At 41.2% G+C, this 18,888-nt stretch overlaps 2 protein-coding genes across 9 annotated transcripts; one reads left to right on the top strand and one right to left on the bottom strand.

Annotated features, from left to right (window-relative positions):
- Nucleotides 1-612: 612 nt before the first annotated feature.
- On the bottom strand, nt 613-7,386 carry CCDC117 (coiled-coil domain containing 117). 2 transcript variants are annotated; one of them, XM_068208701.1, is made up of 5 exons: nt 6,887-7,386; nt 6,218-6,268; nt 5,627-5,860; nt 4,108-4,245; nt 613-3,576 (listed from the first exon to the last, which is right to left on the bottom strand). In XM_068208701.1, exons 1-5 carry the CDS (start codon nt 7,177-7,179, stop codon nt 3,324-3,326), a joined length of 969 nt encoding a protein of 322 aa, XP_068064802.1. In that variant the 5' UTR covers nt 7,180-7,386; the 3' UTR covers nt 613-3,323. The 2 variants fall into 2 exon arrangements, with proteins under 2 accessions (XP_068064802.1, XP_068064803.1); XM_068208702.1 differs by lacking the exon at nt 4,108-4,245.
- A 159-nt stretch (nt 7,387-7,545) lies between these two features.
- On the top strand, nt 7,546-18,409 carry LOC137484670 (solute carrier family 2, facilitated glucose transporter member 11-like). Of its 7 annotated transcripts, none has more exons than XM_068208693.1 (14): nt 7,546-7,712; nt 8,036-8,125; nt 10,065-10,163; nt 10,247-10,321; nt 11,728-11,888; nt 12,593-12,717; nt 12,949-13,078; nt 13,572-13,720; nt 14,567-14,754; nt 15,253-15,363; nt 15,474-15,575; nt 16,106-16,181; nt 16,613-16,740; nt 17,659-18,409. In XM_068208693.1, the coding sequence occupies exons 1-14, from the start codon at nt 7,695-7,697 to the stop codon at nt 17,875-17,877; spliced, it is 1,671 nt and encodes a 556-aa protein (XP_068064794.1). In that variant the 5' UTR covers nt 7,546-7,694; the 3' UTR covers nt 17,878-18,409. The 7 variants fall into 7 exon arrangements, with proteins under 7 accessions (XP_068064794.1, XP_068064798.1, XP_068064797.1 ...); XM_068208694.1 differs by having other exon boundaries at nt 7,574-7,712; nt 8,055-8,125; XM_068208697.1 differs by lacking the exon at nt 8,036-8,125.
- The last annotated feature ends 479 nt before the right edge of the window (nt 18,410-18,888 follow it).

Here is an 18,888-nt window from a genome sequence, read left to right as displayed (position 1 = left end):
ACAGGACTTGGCATGCTTTATCCTGACTTACTGCAAAAACTGGGTCCCAAAACAACCTGTTAATAGTTAGTGAGATCTCTTCCACTAAAAACACAGAAGCAGTTTTTGTTTGGCATCTAGAATCTACCATTCAGAATTCCTATAAGCACTAGTATTTTCTACTGGAATCAAGTCCAGTAAGATGGTACACAAAAAAAGCAAAAGTCTTACCTTCCAACAAAATTACTAAAATCTGACTTTAAAAGTCTTCTCTAACATTAAGAATACCTAGCTTGCTTAGTTCTGAATAGTTTTATTCTGAAGTAAAATGAAAGATCTTAAAACACAAGTTCTAGCAACACTTATTGGTACCGCTATTGCTTTGTCAGAGGCCTTTAGGTCGTGACAGACCTAAAATAACCCTTCCTGGCAGCTTCAGGTTTATTCTATTCTGCTGTTGCCTTCCCTTGTCTTGCTGAACACTGTGGAGGAAAAAAGGGGCATGCCTTCGACATAACATAGATAAATTAAAATCTTAAGCCAGAAGAGTACTTTACTGTCCAGCTGAAGGACTGCAACATAGGCTCCCAAGGTTTTTGTCACTCTTACCAGGAATGAAACAGTCATCTAAAAAATATTTTAGAAAATTTATTGAAAACTGACATACAAAGGGTGATTTGGTCCCAGGAGAAGACAGACCAGAATCAGATCTTTCATATTTCAAAATAATGTTTTTCCTAATACTGCATCGCATTTGCCATCCCGTTTGTGAACAGCATTAATAAAAGTCTTTTAATGAAGACAACAAATGAAACTCACAAGTACAGAAGTCTGTAAATGCCCACAGCTTGATCTCTCATCCAATCACCCTCTCCAAATGATTGCTGTAGCAAGGATCTTGCTCAGTGCTCCTGTCACTTGGTTCCCACTCTAGCCCACTCTTCTATCAATTTAAGCAACTCAGCCTCCTATCACAAGGGCAGAAATGCATTGTGAAAAAATGAAAGCAAATGTTTTCTATTAAAGCAAACTTCTTAGACAATTTTTTTCTCCATCTCATGGTCTTTGTCAACAGTACACCACTCTTGTTTTAGACAGCAGGTAACAGGCCAGTGATGCTCTACTGGCATTGAATTAAGAGGAAAGTCAACCTTTGGTACAAAGGTACAAAGCTAGCAGGAAAAAAGTATGCTTAAAAGCCACCTACAACAATTTCTTATTCTGCAAGTCTGATATGCAAGAGGAAAACAACTGCATCATTTGATGTATTTATGCCTCCCACTTTTTTTTTACATCTTCTATTGCAGTTTAAGTGTTGCTGAAATGGTTTCATCACATTTTTGTAATTTTCATCATTTTTTTCTGGTTTACTTAGAATTCAGAGCTTTCACCTAAAATACTTCCAATTTTGAACTTTCACTATAATCCAGCGAGCTGAAAACCAGTTACATACTCGGAGGCATCACGTTTTCTACCTGCAGTGACTACAGCCTTCTCCAAACTGACTGTTTTATGTTCTACTCAAGCACTGGAGCATGTCAAAGGCTGTAGGTTTTAAAGACATTCAGCAGCTTAGTTATACATAAGAAATTTTACACAGTTCATGCAAAAGATTTATAGCAGACCCTGAAATGAAATTAGGCATTATAGCAAGATAGGCTGCACATGTTCTTCAACTTAATAAACCTTCCAGAATGGTACAGGTGTATACTGGTTTCCAGAGTAATACCTAATCAAATGCTGGAGTGTTTCTAGTGAAACTCTAAAATGTTTTATCAAAGAGACAGAAAATTTCAGACAACCTTCAACAAAAGCAGCAAGATAAACAGGGTTTAACAAACAGGTATCTTTTGAACAACCAGAAGGAAATAAAGGATGGCTGCAAAAAGAGAACTTTGATTTTATGCTTTCAACTATGGGTTATTCAACAAAGAATATTATCACAAGGATTATCTTTTAGCTGTAGCAGAGGAAGAGTAGATTTTCTTACATGAGCAGCTGTGTTACTGTGTACTTGCTCCTTTACGTAAGCAAGATGTCAAAACCAGATTGGGACTTAGGACTCTGAACAAAACTTGTTACTTGGAAAGGGATTTCTTATGAAATGCCTCAATTCAGGTATCTCTGAGAAAGCTCAAGGACTTATGAACAAAAGATAAAACCCTCAACAAGTTAGAGAACCTTAAGCATAAGGAACTGCTGTGCACTGAGAAAAGGTACGAGCAATAACTCTGTGGATTCCTTTCCTTGGCACCCTATGCAGGGTAGAAAATTCTTTTGGCATACATCTGTATAAACAATATGATGCTATATTATTGGCACAAACTGTGGCTTAAATTTTATGTCTAGAGTCTCTCAGGAAAAAGACAAGCATCTCCTTTACTTCACCAGCACAGGCTGGGACTTGGGTACAGACAATAATCCAGCATTTGACTCTCCTAATGGCAGCAAGCAGCCATTATCCCTGTTATCTGATTTACTTATCATGTTTATCCAAATTAATGGATGCCATCCATTTCATCAGAAGTTACACTGTCTTCAACTGACTTTCCAACTCCATGCATACAAACAATTTCAGCACAATGTAAAATGTGAATCTCTTTGCTGAGAATCACTTTTCTCCAAACTTTGCATTGTTCGGGGAAGGGAACATCAAAAGCCCACAAAAAAAAATTGAGAAGTCAATGAACCAAAGATGACTGAAGTTAGCAGGTATCCTGCAAGTTATAACTGCTGGCTTTACCTTCTACAAAGCAAAAGACTTTAACTCAGCTGTAAAATTCCTTCCCTACCACCCTATGGATTGTGTAATTTCTACATCTGAGTTTACACCAAGTCCAAACAAATAAGATGGTGTGAAAAGCTGTATTACCAGAGGGACTGCTTTTCTATCCGTGACTAGATTTGAAGATATTTCTTCCTTTACATTTTGTAATTCAAATTAAACCAAATGGCCAAGCACAGTATGTGCACCAGTTTCAATGGCTCAGTAAGAAAAAGGTGTGGCTTAAGCCACAGTTACATTCAGTATTTGGATTTTATGCTTTACCAAGGGCAGTTAAGAGGATATTTCACCATGAAGCAAGATGGAAAGCAACTTCCCTGTTCCAAAGGCCTCTGAATTAACCTTTTCAGTAAAAGTAAGAATATTTAACAGATTGGAACACAGAAATCTTAGGGTGTTTCCTGACCACCCTATGATTGTGGTGTGCTTATAATTGTTAGTAAGAAAACAAAAACAAAGAATATAACTTCAAATTCACACATCAAACCAGAAAAAAAAAATCAAAAAACATCAACAATAAGCATCAGAAGCTCACCACTTCCAGTCTAAAATCTGGCATCTACAACTCCATTTCTTCTTCTGCACACCCAGATATTCCCAAACTAGCATATGGATCTGGAGACATGGCAGTCTGTTGTGATCCAGGGAACGTTTCAGTCTGTGGGTCAAAAGGAGCTCTTGGTGTTGGCTGCTTAGCTTGACACACCTCTGTACTCTGCTGCTTGAAGTTCTTAACAGAAACAGACTTCAGTTTATCTGTCATAAATTCAGGAAGAGGTTTCCAAAGGACGAGCTCCATAGAAGGACGGCTCCTAGAAGGGATGGAGTTTCAGGAAGAAATTTAAGTTCTCCAAACACAGCTATTAAATGCAGAAGACCTCTGTCTTCATCCTTTGAGCTAGCCTGGAACCATATTCCAGAAATATATACCTTCCCCCCCACCATTAAATTTCCTCTTCCTCTTCCCTAACTAGTTCCATTATTTCTAGTTCTAACCCTGTATTTCCTCTCTTTTTTGCACCAAACTTGACCACTGTTGGTCACACTTGAAGATCTTCTCATTTTGGAAATTCATATACATGAAACCAAAACTGACACTGATTCACTCAACAAATTTCACTCTGTAGACATGAGGAGTACAAAACACATACTTGATGACCACTACAGTTACACTTTTGTACATTAGGACAGTTTTTCCTATTTTTAACCAGATGAATGGTCTGTTATACAATGTTGGCTGCATCATGCAGTAATCAAGGACATCTCCATAAACATGAAACGAGGTCTCTCTTTTCATTTGCACATGTTAGCTACATAGCACCGTGATTTCCTCCAGAACTTACATAGATTCTATTATTTTCTTTGTCAGGACTTCACCAAAATCCCTCTTCATCCCTTTCTTAAGGGTATCTGACAGGATAAGAGTGGGCAGATTGCTAACACTTCCATCAGCATGAACTTCCTCATCTTCATCAATTATCCTAGGAATGGAGGGGGAAGAGGGAGATAAACACTATTGAGCACACTGTTATCAGGAACATCCACTGCAGACTACAGTCCCATCTACGTGCTCTGCTCTGTGCAGATCTCTGACCAAGGCAGGGTACCAGAAGCAGCAGGGCATGTTAACACGAGTCTCTCTTGGGCCAAAATACCCTGAGAAGGACTCATCGCAGAAGCCACTCGAGCAGCAATGCCACTTCTGGTACCTGAGCTAGCTTTGTTACCCCTGTGTTTTCCCAGCAGTGTCAGTGCAAACATACACTGAGAGAAAATAAAGAAATTCCCTCCAAGGGAAACTCTATGATTCAGTCACCTTACACAAGTGAGTCTCAGCTATGCAGCTGCTTCACCTGCTCAATTCCCCAAAACTGGACTTTGAGAATTATTGCAAAGGTACTGAAAATAGTGCTTCCCTTTTCACAACGCTGTGCCAGCTTCTGAGATTAAATCAGCACAAACTGTTGAAGTGTTTAGAACAAATCTCCTTTGTTTTTTGTTTTTGTTTTACAGAAAATTTAGCAGTGTAGCTGGGAAGAATAGGGAACGATCCTCCAAGAAGACCAAAGCAGACATAGACAGATAATAGAGACAGATTTCACTACTCTGATTTACCCATTAAAAAAATAACAGTCTAACAGTACCTTGCTTCTCCTTATGCAGCATCTATGGAGTAATCTACCAAAAAATCTTGTTTTAAAATGTCTAAAACTTTTGGCTTTTCTAATCATCTGCAGTGGTAATTTTAGATATTTTGGAATACCAGCTCCTCTGCAATCAACTGATATGTACACATGCCGTCCCCAAAAATCTTTCAAGGGCCAGAATGCACAGTAAATTTATTAAAAGACTACAGCAGACTGTCTATAGCCACCCAATTACCCCACATCACACCATCAGCAAGATGAATCTCAGCCTTACTGCATATGTGCAGAGAGACCTCTCTGGTTCATGCTGACCCCTCTCCACTGACAAATTCACATCTATTTTAAGTTTAAATCACAGAACAAACTGCAGTTGATCGAAAAAAGCTGAGCTCAAGCCTGAGCAGGTAAATGTTAGAATTTGAGCTTCTGGATGCTCACAGAAGAGCATTAAACCCCCTTATGGTATATTGAAGCTGCATAATGATTGTGAGCAGGGTGTTATTTACTCAGCATCTCCTGCTCTAGCACCCTCCATTTCAGATCAGCCTGAAGATTCACAGGACCATGGGTAGCCTAAAATGAAATCATTTGAATAGAAGGTTCACCTTAGACTTACAGCAGTGTTGTCACACTGCTAAGTGCTAGATTTACCCCTGAATGCCCACCAAAAAAGGGAAAGCTGAGCAAAGCCAGGCTACTCAATCCCTGCATTTACCTGTCCTCAATTTCCTGAAGCTTCCTGCGAGCAACCTCGCATTGCTGTTCCCCCATTGTCTGATCCATTTCTTCACAGGGAATTTCTAACATGGCAGTTTCAGGACCGCTGCCACCATACTGACTTGCTACCTCCCCAGCTGCCTGCTGACCTGCACAAAGAATCCATTCTTCAGTGCTGGGATTCAAAGGGCAATTTTTGGCTCCTGTCAGTCTCTTCTTCCGCGCAGGACAGCTAGGAAACAAAGTAAGTTTACAATTGTCAAAAAAAGAAATGTGGCACTCTACAGGAACAAATGTAAAGTGCATTTCAGCAGCATTGACACACTATGGCAATGCAACCTCAACAAAGATAATAAATCCACATTGCTCTTAGTAAAATCTAAGTACCTATTCAAGAAAATCAGTGCCACACAATTAATTAGGTAATAGAAATGGATTTGGGCTCATGTGCAATTCAAGGGAAGAGTTCCAAATGGAAACAATGATAGATTTCCTTCCTGTTTGTATTGTAGGTGAGATGTGCTCAAATCTTTTACAAAACAAAAAGCAAATCAGGATTTTTCAGGCTATAAAAGACAAATTAATTTACCCTTCTGCCTCTTCTTCTAGCTTATGCTTCTTTCCACATCGCACAGAGACACTACAAAAGAAAAACAGTTATTTGGCTTCAAATCATATCTTTTGGTTACATTGATATTTTCAAACGATATTTTCCTCCCCTTGAAAATTTCATCTGAGGTCAACAGTCACAGTATGCCACCAGTTGTGATGGGAGTAAAAGTTTGGGACAATAAATGACCAATTTGTTCCAAAGGAAGTCAAAGGCAGCTGTAATTGCTCAGTTCTCTGAACAGAATTCCATATTAATTTCTTCTCCTTTCGTTATTTGATTTTTCACAAGGGGCAAGACCAAATTTTGCTAAAATTCAAATGCTTCAAGAAGCAACGCATGACCCAGCTTGAGTCTCTCAATACTTTGTATCACAGGGACACACTGAAAAAATACTGAAACAAATAAATGAGTTTGGAAGTATGCAACGATGACACACTCGATCACCTTTCCTGCCTTTTAAAAGGCTCCTTCATCCCCCACCAGCTAGCTTCAAGGTCCTTAGCCGAGCACAATACAATTTTCTAACCTCCTACCAGCGCAACACCGCTGCAAGGAAACAAATGCCAGCCGCCGGGCGAAGCAGCCCCGCAGTTCGCCGCTGCCGGCGCTCCGGCTCGGCCCTGCGGGAGCGGGTTTGGCACTTACTGGCTGCGGCTCCGGGTGAAGGAGCTCACCGGGGCCACCGTCAGCCCCTCGCTGTGGCTCCCCAGCGCGGCCAGGGAGGCCAGGTCGAAGCTGCTCTGCACGCAGAGGCCCGAGGATCCGTCCACGCCGTCGTTTCCGATCCCTGCCATGACCATCCCGGGTGGCTGCAGACGGCCGTGGCCGCCGGCTAAGGGCTGCGGGCCGTGGCGGTCCGGGGCAGCGGCCGGCGCCGTGGGGAGCTCCACGGCCGGGCCCGCCGGGATGCCATGGCAGGATCTGCCTAGCGCTGCCATTTCCTGCTGCGGGGGAGAAAGCGCACATCAACGCCGCAATCCGCGCTGCGCGACGCGCCGGCCCTGCCCGAGGCGCTGCCGCAGGAGCCCCGCACGAAACCTGCTCCGCCCGCAGCGCTCAGCCGCGCCGAGCCGGGCCCGCGGCTGCGGCCACCGCCACCGCTGCGGCCCGGGTCCTTCCAGGCCTTTCGCCGCGATCCGATAAGGACCCGCGGGCACTGTGGGAGTTGTAGTCCCGGGCCCTGGGAGACCTCTGGGAGTTGTAGTCCCGGGTGCTGTGGGACCTGTGCGCGGTGTAGTCCTGGGTGCTGTGGGGGACGCGCTCTGGGAGCGGGGGCGCCGCGGGGTCCCCGAGGAGGGCCGGGACAGCCCCTGTCCTGTCCGGAGCCAGGCCTAATCCCCGCAGCGGGGCGGGCACGGTCCGGCAGCCAAATCCCGGTCAGCTGAGGAGCTCGGGCGGGCTCGGGGAGGTGGCGAGCGGAGCTGAGCTGAGCTCCGGGCGGCAGGAGGGAGGGATGGCGCCCCGGCACACGGTAACCGCCCGTCCTTGGTTTAGGTGCGGGAGGCTGCGGGTGCGGGTTCTGCGCGGAGAACACAGTAGGAACAGAGAAGGACAGTGCGTGTACACGGTGTTAGAGGTGGGAAAGCTCCCTGAGGCTGCTCTGAGGCTTTATCGAGGTTGGACATCCCTGTCACAAAAAAAGTTCGGAACCGTTGAGGATCCTCGAGTCCCAACGGGCGGGGAGGAAAAAACCAAAACCAACCAAAACAACAACAACGAAAAGCAAAGCTGTGTCTTAATACATTAATAACTTAAGTTCTTTGGCACCTTTTTTTTTTTTTTCCTGTAACGTAGTTTGTTAAATTTTGGAAAGGAAATCTAGCTCAGCCCATGCTCAGAATGGAGCACCAGCCCCTGCTCAGAGGGTCTAGCTCGCCCTGCAAGGTAAGCAGAACCATCCTGGCCTCTGAAGGTGGATCCTGCAGGCAGTTTGAGGTTTTAGCAGTGATGTACAGATATTAAATATGTGGGAATTTCATGTTAGCTTTTAAATAGAAATACATTAAGTGATTAGACTCGTCAGGTTTTGCGGTTTCCTTGGACACCTGGCTGTGTTAGAAAGTGGAAGCTACAAAAGCAGCTTTCTGATTCTCATGTTTTACATTGAATACAAATTGGATGTTGTTTGTGTCATGTTTCTGGGATGAGGTGAACGCCCTTATAAACTGTCAGGAGTTCAGAACACATGAGGCTGTTAATCTGTGCTCTCTCCAAACTCCAATGTGAGACAGCATGCCAGTGTCACGAGCCCAGCTGATCTGGACAGGAAGAACAAAAGATCTGTCATAATAAAACCTAAGTTATATGATGTATGTTCATAATTTTGGGTTGTTTGTTTGTTTATTTTCTGTCCCTTCTAGATTCCAGGTTGTACCCATAAGACACACAAAATATGTTTACAGTACTTAGTTAATATAAGGGTCTGAGTGTGCAGTGCCAGTATTTACCACATCAGTTTTGGTTTTTTTCTACCACACTCACTGCAGCCCTTACTTATAACTCTGAATTCATTGCTTGGGTTGACATTCAGAGAAACACTTTTTATTCTTGGAAACTGTAAGGAAATGTTAATTGGATTTCCAATTTCAACTTGCAAATTTCAGGGAGGGAGGGAGGGAGGAAGTTTTGATGAGTTATCTTTAGGAAGGACACAGCTCTTTCATAATACAGTACAGTATTTGGAATAACTCAGCATTTCTGGGAACTGGACCAAGAATGAGAATGATGAAGAATTAGTCTACATACCTTACAATGAGAAATTCAGGGAGTAGAAATTTATTAAAATAAATATGTACCACCTTTATATATGAAGGGAGGGGAAATTTGATCACTGAAGTGTCTTTAATATAGGAGACATTGTTGTGTCGAGCTGAAGTTAATCAATAACACACTATGAGATGAAATTAGGACCTAATTTAGAAGGAAAGGTTTGCTCGACATTTGAACTGGATGTTATTTTTAGTATGATCATATGCAGTAAAAAGTAAACTCAGAGAGCACTGCATGAGGATATCAAACACTGTATAAATCTCTGGAGATATGTGGCCATGGGGCCTCATCCAAAGTATGGTTTATGACCATGCCAGACCTTGAGACTTGAATGTATCACAGTAGAAGCTTGTGTTGACCTTAAAACCTGTGAATCTGTGACTCTATGAATTTTAGTTTGTGGATACTGATTCGAGACTGTAACTAGGTCATAGATATTGAAAAATTTAAAAAATACGTGCCAATATGACAATAAACTTTAAATGAATATTATTGCTAGTGAACAAATTATTGTGATTGAGGTACTAATGCTTTGCTCCTGCCAACTTGCAGACATCTAGTAATCATTTTAGGGACTTAAAGTATTGCTTAGAAGGAAATAAAACATTGTTACTTCTCACATCTTGGTTAAAATGTGACTCACAGAAATTGAGATTTGGTTAATTCTTATACTGAGTCTTTGTGTCTCTAACACCAGACATAAACAGTCCTAGCATTCTTTCTTTAAAAACAGACCCCATGAGCAGTGTGGCTTATGCAAAAAGCATTTGCTCAGTTTCTAATAACAGCTGTAATGGTTTTGTTGCCTACACTTAACCTGGAGATTTGTAATTGTGGTATTTCTAAAGGCTGTTAATGATCAGGGCCAAAGCCAGCCTGAAATGCATCTCCTGCTGCAGTGTTCAGGAGTTCAGATTGTTTTTTAAACGAATACTTTGACTGCTCCAAACGAAATACATGATGTATTTCACCACAATTTTCTTTTAGATGTTACAGGTGTGTGGGCTCAGGGTCCTATCTCTTTTCATGCCCATGATTTTCTTTTGTTCCCCAGCTCCCCAGCTGGACATTGTTCCTGGCTGTTTGTGCTGTTGGAATTGGAGGCACCTTTCAGTATGGCTATAATGTCTCTATTATCAATGCACCCACACAGGTAAAAGCTCATCTTTTGTTCACTGGGCTGTTTTCTCTCTGGACGAGGCCACGAGGCCAAATGTGCTTTTGCTGTGATCACAGTGGGAACCGAAGCACTCTTCCTCTCATGTGAAGGAATCTTGTTCATTTCCTACGTGGTTTCATGTGCATTTGTTTGTGAGTACCTCCCATCAGGGCTAGTCTGTGTCAGACAAAAGTGCCAAATAGGCCACAAAAATACCTTTATTATTAGAAGGATTAACTAAATAAGTAATGCATTTTTCAGTTATTAAAATCATCCAGAACTCTAAGGGTAGAATAGACCAGAACATTTTCAGTTGGAAGGGACCTACAATGACCATCTAGTCCAACTACCTGACCACTTCAGGGCTGACCAAAAGTTAAAGCATGTTACTAACAGCATTGTCCAAATGCCCTTGGAGCATTGACCACTTGTCTGGGAAGCCTGTTCTTCTGTTTGACCCCTTTTCTGTAGGATGTCACCACTGTTTACCCAAATGTCAAGTTTAAACCTCCCCTGACACAGCTTTGAGCCATTCCATTCTTTCTATCACTGGATAACAGGGAGAAAGCATAATTACTATTTTAAGGTGTCCATCACAAGGCAGATCACTGAAAAGGTCCTTCTTGGGGAATTAAAATGTTGCATCTGTAGTGGCTGAGTACTTGTAGGTATTTTCACAAGTTACTTGAGTGTTCTTTGCTGGAGCCTCCAGGATTCTGCATATTTTGTGGATGACACAAGGATCTGAGCAAATGTTCTTGTGAAAGTGGTGGGTATCAGTTTTTTGCTACCAGCTGATGTTTTTGTTTGGGGAACTGTGAAGACTGAATTTGCTTCAACACTGTATGCTTTTTACAAAGCTTAAAAGAAGCTGTTTGTGAAAGAACATGTCATATGCTGGGAATAGAGGCAGAGTCCAAGAAGTTTGTTCTTCTGTAGTCTTTGTTTGCAGGCAAAGAACAGGAGCCTCTGATTACAGATACGTGCCAGTTCAAGAGTTTCTAAAGGCAAATTTTAGAAAATCAAGCATGTGGAATAACAGCTTCAAAGTTCTGACACATGAATACTCTAAGAAAGGTGGAGTATTATTAAAGTTGAAAAAGGGATTTTACTGTGACTTTTTGGATTACACTAAGGCAGGGAGATTTCGGTCAAGTGTCAGAATGAGTCCCCTGACAGTAAAGTTTTTTAGGTTGCAAGGCCTCTGTGCTCTGAGATGTTCCTGGAAACAGTTGGGCCAACCATCCACCCTGTTCCCCTTCTTGTTCAGAAGGACCTCAGAGCTCTCTCGTGGCACTGCATGTCAGGGTTGTGTTTCTCCTCTGCTGCAGCACCTGAGGCAGGGCACAAAGCAGAGCAGCTCAGCAGCCTTTGAGGTGTGTGGGGGAGAAGGAAACACAAAGTCTTCCTTGTGGTCAAGGAAGATTCTGCCAGTCAGATGATATCTCTTAGAATTAACTCCCAGAATTGATTTTCAGGATTGGGGTGCAAGTTATTTGTGGTGCTGTGTGTAGGGCTGTATAAAATGCTACGCATTCATCACTCTTTTCTACTGCAGCATATACACAAGTTCTTAAACGAGACCTGGAGTAGTCGTTATCACAAGGAGCTAAATCCAGATTTGCTGACTTTTCTTTGGTCTGTCATTGCTTCTATCTTCTCCCTTGGAGGCCTGTGTGGAGCCCTGATTGGAGGCAGCATGGCCATACGCCTGGGCAGGTCAGTTGCAGCAGCAGGCATATGAAAGCATGTTTGCTTTTCCTACCTTCCCACTGGAATAGAAAATAAATAAATGGAAAAAGAGTGTGAGAAAAGAGTATCTTGGGTACCTATACATGTTTTTTCACTTTAAAACTGAGTTTTCTAGTAGAATTTTACAGTTTATTCCAAGGTGACTTTCAAGGATGAGCCCTGAATTATGACCTTTGTCTTAGTCTTTGCATTACATTTACTGAAATCTGAGTAGGGGAATGCACACAGAGTGTGTTGGAAACATGAGTTCCCCCTGACACGTTTGCAGCCTTTGTGCCAGCAAGGATATACTGCTTCATCTGTTGCACTTCATTTATCTAAATGAAGAAACCCCACTCCTACCTTGTCAGGCATTTCTGTCATATTTATACATTATTCTTATGTTTAGACATTTTAAAACATAAGCAGTTGTATCAGATATCTGTGTTTCCAGGGAATAGCATGTTTCTTCAGTATGAAGTCCATTTATCCCCCCACATTATCAGAAAGGAAAACTGTTTAAAAACCCACATTATTACAGATTTCCATAAAGTCTGGTTGAGGTGGGTTGTTTTCAGTTTTGGGGTTTTTTTTTGTTTGTTTTAATAAGTTTTTGTTTGTTCTGTGCTATTATTATTATTATTATTATTATTATTATTATTATTATTATTAATTTTGTTCCTCCTTTTTAGGAAAGGAGCTCTTTTGATGAATAATATTATAGCAATACTAGCCTCCATTTTAATGGGGATCAGTTTTCCTACAGGATTGTTTGAGTTACTGATTGCTGGAAGGTTTTTGATTGGCATAAATTCAGGTGAATGATTTCTTATTCCTACTATCAATAAACTATGGTGAATGATAAATTATTGTTATTTCTGATCCTTTAGGTTTTATGATGAAAATATTCTGTAGTTTAGCTTGGAATCTGAAGGCAGCTAAATGAATAGGAAATTAATTAAGTCCATTTCATATGTATTTTGGTTTAGTAACTCTTTGCAAAGCAATTTCTATTGATAGGAAAATGTTTTTTCCCATTTACTTGCAGGTATTGGGCTCTGTGTGCAGCCTCTTTATATTGGGGAGTTTGCCCCAAAACACCTAAGAGGGGGCTTGGCCATGGGGACTTCAATCTTTCTGACTGGGGGAATTCTGACAGGACAAATAATTGGTTTGAGGTGAGAAATGTTTGAGGTTTTTTTTCCTGTTTTGTGTTATTCCTGTGTAAAGAATTCCAATTTCCTGCAGCTCATTGCAGGACATTCCTTGTGCCATTGTAGCATTAGAGTTCCCCCTGGGAGAAGAAAATCCTGCTTGAGTCACCTTATTCCAACAACTGCCAGCCATCAGTGCTGTCTCCTCAGGGAAGCAGTGTCAGTTTAGATGGGTCACCAGAACAGCAGCGGTAAAGCAGCCACATTTGAGCTGGGTTCATGTTTTCTGCCAGTTTCTTGCTGGAGACAGTGGATGTTGGCAAGGACTTGAGAGCAAAGGACTCACATTTCTGTGTCACAGCACTAGCACTGCTTTTGTCCCCTGTATGATCAGAGGAAGTTGCTCAGGCCTTCATCCAGCTGGATCTTAGAAGTTCCAAGTGCAGAGACTGCACTAAATAGAAACCAATAGGTAATTATTATATTTCTTTGCCTTCTTTTTCCACATTTCTCACAGAGAATTATTGGGTGGAGAAAAGCATTGGCCTCTGTTGCTATCCAGCAGCTGTATTCCAGCATTAGCCCAACTGTTATTCCTTCCATGGTTTCCTGAAAGTCCCAGATATCTTCTTATTGACAGAGGTGATGAGTTGAGCTGTGCCAAAGGTAATATTCAGCATCTGTACTTTCTGTTCTCCAGAAGGGTACAATGATTGTATTGGATTCCAGATTCTCCTTTTATCTTTGTCCACACAGCACAGTTGTATCACCTAGTGCTTTTTGGCCCATGCTTTTCCTCCAGTGAGTTTATATGGAAGAAGGGATTGTGGAACTCAGGAGCCCATAATGGGTTATGAACAAAACTTTATTATCCTGTTTCAAATACGAGTTCATTGACTGGAGCTCCAAGCTGATTACTCTCAGTGGAAAGTTCGTTATTAGGATTATAAGAACTCCTACTGTTGACCTTAAGAAGACAAATTGTCACTTGAGATATATTTAATCATGAAGATTTTAAAATAACTGATGCTGTATAGTCTTTAAGACCATTTGTAAAGATTTTAGTCTGGGATCCAAATGACTTCTGATTATATTTGCCTTATGAGAAGGATTTTCTTTACTCCAGCTCACTAAGTGCATCCCACTGGCAACATTAAAGTCAGGGCCATAACAAAGGACTCAATATCTGCCTAGAATTTAAGCAAAACTCCTCAAACTGGTAAGAGCATCCTTTAAGGAAAAGACTATTTGAAGGTCTGAGGTTCAGATACAAAATATTTTGCCTGGTGAATATTTCAAGGTCAGATATTCCTCTAAAAAGAAACGAAGAAATGCCACAGAATTCTCCAAATCCACCACAGCAAAAAATGTTGAAAAACAGCAAGGAACAAGCAAGTCACAAAGCAAATTTTTCATATTCTAGCAAAAGCCTGGTCTTTATGGAAAGAGATGATTTCACAGAAGTAGTGGTTAATAGGCAAACATAAATTCTTTTTTTCTATTTATTTGTAGCTTTGAAACGATTTCATGGTTCCTCAGAGTATCGAAGGGAGATGGAAGACATCCAGCGGGAATGTTTTGCCTTAGGTGGGGAGAAACCCAAGAAGCCCTGGCAGTTATTCACTGACCGTGCTGTGAGATGGCAGCTCATCACTGTCATCGTGATGACAATGGGCCAACAGCTCAGTGGCATTAATGCTGTAAGAGTTCATATGAACAAACAGCTTAAATAAGTATTTCATTTCCACCTGTTTTTCAGCCATTTATTAATACAAAGGATCCACACAGAGAAGCTCAGAGAAATGGGATAAGTGGGAAAGAATATCCTTGCATTATTTTGGTGTTTTTCTTTAATTTTTTTCTCATTTGTGTGTTTCTGGTATGCAAACTTTTCTAAAGAATGACTTGATACTTCCTCTGAAAAAGAAAATAAAGGTGGATCAGTTTATCCCAGTGTGTCTGTTTCAAGAATATAAAGCATTTTCAGTAAGTTGAATAATCCTGTTGGCTTCTATGATAGCAATATGTTTACTTAGACATGAATTGAACAGATTGTTATTGCTGCTCATGTTGAATTAGTAGCTCACAATATAAAATACATTGATCAATATGTTTAGTATGAACATGACTTTGTTTCCAGACAATGTTTTAAATACCAGAAAAACCTAATTGGTTTTGGGGTTTTTTTTCTGTTGTAGATTTATTTCTATGCAACTTATGTTTTTGAACAAGCTGGGATCCTGGCAGAAAAAATCCCGTACGTGACACTCGGCACTGGAGTTTGTGAATGTCTCACAGCCCTCTCCTGTGTAAGGAGCAGTTTGTTCTACCTCCCAGTACAAAGAGTAATGATTCTTCTCCAAGAATATTGGTAAAAATGAGATCAGTGTATTAACAGAAGATTGTATCTTGTCCACAGGGTTTGCTGATAGACCATGTGGGAAGAAGATGCCTTATCATTGGGGGTTATCTCCTCATGACGCTCTGGTGCACTGTTCTGACCTTCTCTCTGACTTACCAGGTGCAAAGGACTCCTTCCTGTTACCCCGTGTGACTGAGGAGTGAAAGGGGCACGTAGTGACACAATAAGGGGGAATGGGTTTAAACTGAGAGTAGGGCTGGATTAGGTATCAGGAAGAAATTCTTCCCTGTGAGGGTGGGCAGGCCCTGGCACAGGGTGCCCAGAGAAGCTGTGGCTGCCCCAACCCTGGAAGTGTTCAAGGCCAGGTCGGATGGAGCTTGGAGCAACCTGGGAGGTGGAAGATGTCCCTGCCCGTGGCCAGGGGTGGGATGGGATGAGCTTTAAAGCCCCTTCCAACCCAGCCCACACTATGCTTGCATAATTCTATGATATGATTTAGTAAAAATCATTGAATGAACACTATTTAATTTCTCTTAAGCAGAACTATTAAATGAATTAGCTGTAAAAGAGTCGTGAAAGACTGCTGGTCTTAATTGAAGTAAAATACAGAAGGAAACATAACTGTTAAGCCAGACTTTAACCGGATAATCAAAATCTGAACGAAACCTTCTCGTTGTCTTCTGTTTCAGGAGCTGTACTCCTGGGTGCCTTACATGAGCATGACGTGTGTATTTGCCTTCATCTTGAGCTTTGGGCTGGGCCCAGGTATTGCACAGGAACGTGTGTGAGCGGGGGAAGGTCTGGGAGGGCCGGGGTGTCACACAGGCAAGAAGCCTTTGCAGCACAGCTGCTGCTGCTCTGGCTGAGGAACCCAAGTGAGGCCATCCTGCAGCCCACAGCTGAGGCTTACCATGCACGATTCTGGGGCAGCTATGTGTGAGGGAGGACATAGTTCTGCCCTTCAGGGCAGAGGGGTTCTACACTTGTCAGAAGGGGCCTGCTCCCTGGTCAGTGCTGCTGAAATGGGGCTGTGTTTTAGTGGGAAACTTCCTGCAAGGGCAGTAGCCTCAGAATTGTGCTGTTAGGAATTATAACAGATCAGCTAATGGCATATTCAAAATCAAGTCAATCTTTTGTAGCATTGGAAGTACCTCAAATGGACATTTAGCACAATTCTGTTTCTGAACCATCCTCAGGTGGCATAACAAACACCCTGACAGCCGAGTTATTTGTACAGTCCTCACGTCCTGCTGCCTACATGATCGCAGGGACTGTGAGCTGGATTAGTTTCTTCACAGTTGGAATGCTCTTTCCCTTCATAGTGGTGAGTAGGCACAGCACAATTTCCATTTCATCTGCTCCCAGGTTCCATCCCATTGCTTGTATTATATATACTTGTATATATTACTGACACCTGACCAGGATGCACACTGCCCCTGAAATGAGTTTAACTAGATTCAGTCCCTCTTAAAAGTATTTTTTACACATCACAAACCTCAATATAACATGATAAATGAAAAGTAAAGGAATGCACTGGAGGGCAGCGTTCATGTTTCAGGTGAAAAAGAAGGTATCAAAAGCAGAAGAACTTAATCAGATACTGGGATTTAGATAAATAATTTTTAATAGTGCCTTTTTTTTTTTTTTTTTTTTTTTGCAAAGTGACATTGAGGTGGTACCTGTGGCCAGTAAGTCACATCTCTAAGAACTTGCTGAACTGACAGAGAGTTCTGTAAGCAGATTGTTAGGAAAGGCAAGACAGGCTTTCATCTCCAGCTTTGCATTTTTAGCTTTAGCACATATTCTTGACAGCAAAACCCACAGGAACAGCATTCATCTGAGTATATGGATCTGCCTGTCCTTTCTTCATGACTGAGCTCTGCTTCTCAGTAAGACAGTTGGTTTTCTTAATGTACAGCATTGAAAAATATTAACATTCAGAGAAACTTAAATTACATAATCTTAAAATATGTGACAGCTAAGTAGCAAATGTTGACTTCTAGATTGTGACATTTGACTGTTTAAATGGTTTATCTTATTTTTAAAATAAAAGTCTACCCAATAATTGCACAGCACTTGACAGTCTTTTATCTAAAAAGTTACAGGTAAAGAATAGGTTGAATGACTCCTTTTAGAAAAACATCTGAGCAGCAATGTTAAGTGTAAATGGAAACAAAAAGCTTATTTTCTCAAAACTACTATTATTACACTTGAAATATGTTGCAATCACATTTATTTTCAGAATGGACTGAAGCAGTATTGTTTTGTGGTGTTCTTACTGGAGTGCTTCTTTGTTGCTGCTTTCATCTTCCTCATAATTCCTGAGACAAAAAACAAATCTTTTCTGGAAATCAAAAAGGAATTTCACAAGCTTAATTTTGGAAGAAATGCCAGGAAAAAGGAAACGGAGCTTTGTGAAAGAAGGCAACTTCAAGATGAATTTTTAAAGATTTCTGCATAATTTCACAAATGCAACAGAACTTCAGTGAGAATTATGAACCTAGTTTTCTAAATTAGGAGTGTAATACATGATCAAGTGGCTTATTAAATCTTCCTGTGTATTTAGAGGAAGTGTAGCTAAAGGCAAGTTAGTACTGCTGAAATGCTGTTAAAAGGTGTCTTGCTGAAACAGTGCTGTAGGGATGCAGAAATGCCAGGGAGGATGTTCAGTGAGCCCCTCTGGCAGATAATTCAGTGACTCTTGCATTTTAAAGCCCTGTCTTCAGTTTGGGTTATTGAGTGTATCCAAATGCTTTGCTGAGTGTAACATTCTGAGTTCTTGTTAAAACCCACAAAAGAGCTGAGAACTGATATTTGAAATACTCAGTTTATGTAGAAATAGAGGTATTTAGTTTCTGTTTTTCCAGTTATGTAACTTTGAAAGCCTTAAAGACATTCCTCATCCAGTCCTACTACTGTACTGTACAACAAATGTATAGCACCTCTCTGAATTACTGGTATTTATAATAAAAACTTGTATCCTGATAAAAGAGTGCCTGGGGTTTCAATTCGGTTTATTTTTTCCCCTACCCTAGCATCTTAACATTTTAAACTATGCAACAGGGTAAAACTTCTAGTTTTGGAGGTTAGTTCCCATCAGACTGACATCTACATACCAAAAAGCATGAAGTAGCAGAGAGGACAGATGACAGGAATTAAATACTTTTTACCTTTAAACTACAGGGAGCCTGTAGGACATGCAGAATGAGCCTTCTGCCCCCTCTCCAGTATTATTTCCTGGACTCTTTTTCAACTTAAAATAAATTCTTCACATGTTAGGAAGTAAGAAATCTCACATCTGGTGTTGTGTGTCTCTCTGATATTTGTTTCCATACCTGCCACTGCCAGGACAGTGGCCCACCTTACCAGTACAACTTCTCCTGGCTGTAAGCATTTCCAAATGCCATCTGTTACTCAAGTGCTGCAGCAAGCATGGGATTTCTTTTATATTTATTTTCCTCTGCTCAGAATT

The sequence above is a fragment of the Anomalospiza imberbis genome, chromosome 18, assembly GCF_031753505.1.
Source record: "Anomalospiza imberbis isolate Cuckoo-Finch-1a 21T00152 chromosome 18, ASM3175350v1, whole genome shotgun sequence".
Classification (NCBI taxonomy): domain Eukaryota; kingdom Metazoa; phylum Chordata; class Aves; order Passeriformes; family Viduidae; genus Anomalospiza; species Anomalospiza imberbis.
Note: the sequence above shows the minus strand (reverse complement) of the source record. Positions and strands in the feature narration are given on the sequence as shown.

Coding starts and splice junctions, on each gene's coding strand:
- LOC137484670 (XM_068208693.1), top strand. Junction 8,126..10,064: donor GGTCTAGCTCGCCCTGCAAG/GTAAGCAGAACC, acceptor TTTGTTCCCCAG/CTCCCCAGCTGGACATTGTT. Junction 14,755..15,252: donor AGCTCAGTGGCATTAATGCT/GTAAGAGTTCAT, acceptor TTTCTGTTGTAG/ATTTATTTCTATGCAACTTA.
- CCDC117 (XM_068208701.1), bottom strand. CDS start 7,179: ATGGCAGCGCTAGGCAGATCCTGCCATGGCATCCCGGCGGGCCCGGCC. Junction 5,861..6,217: donor CTAGAAGAAGAGGCAGAAGG/GTAAATTAATTT, acceptor TTTGTTTCCTAG/CTGTCCTGCGCGGAAGAAGA. Junction 3,577..4,107: donor AAGAAAATAATAGAATCTAT/GTAAGTTCTGGA, acceptor CATCCCTTCTAG/GAGCCGTCCTTCTATGGAGC.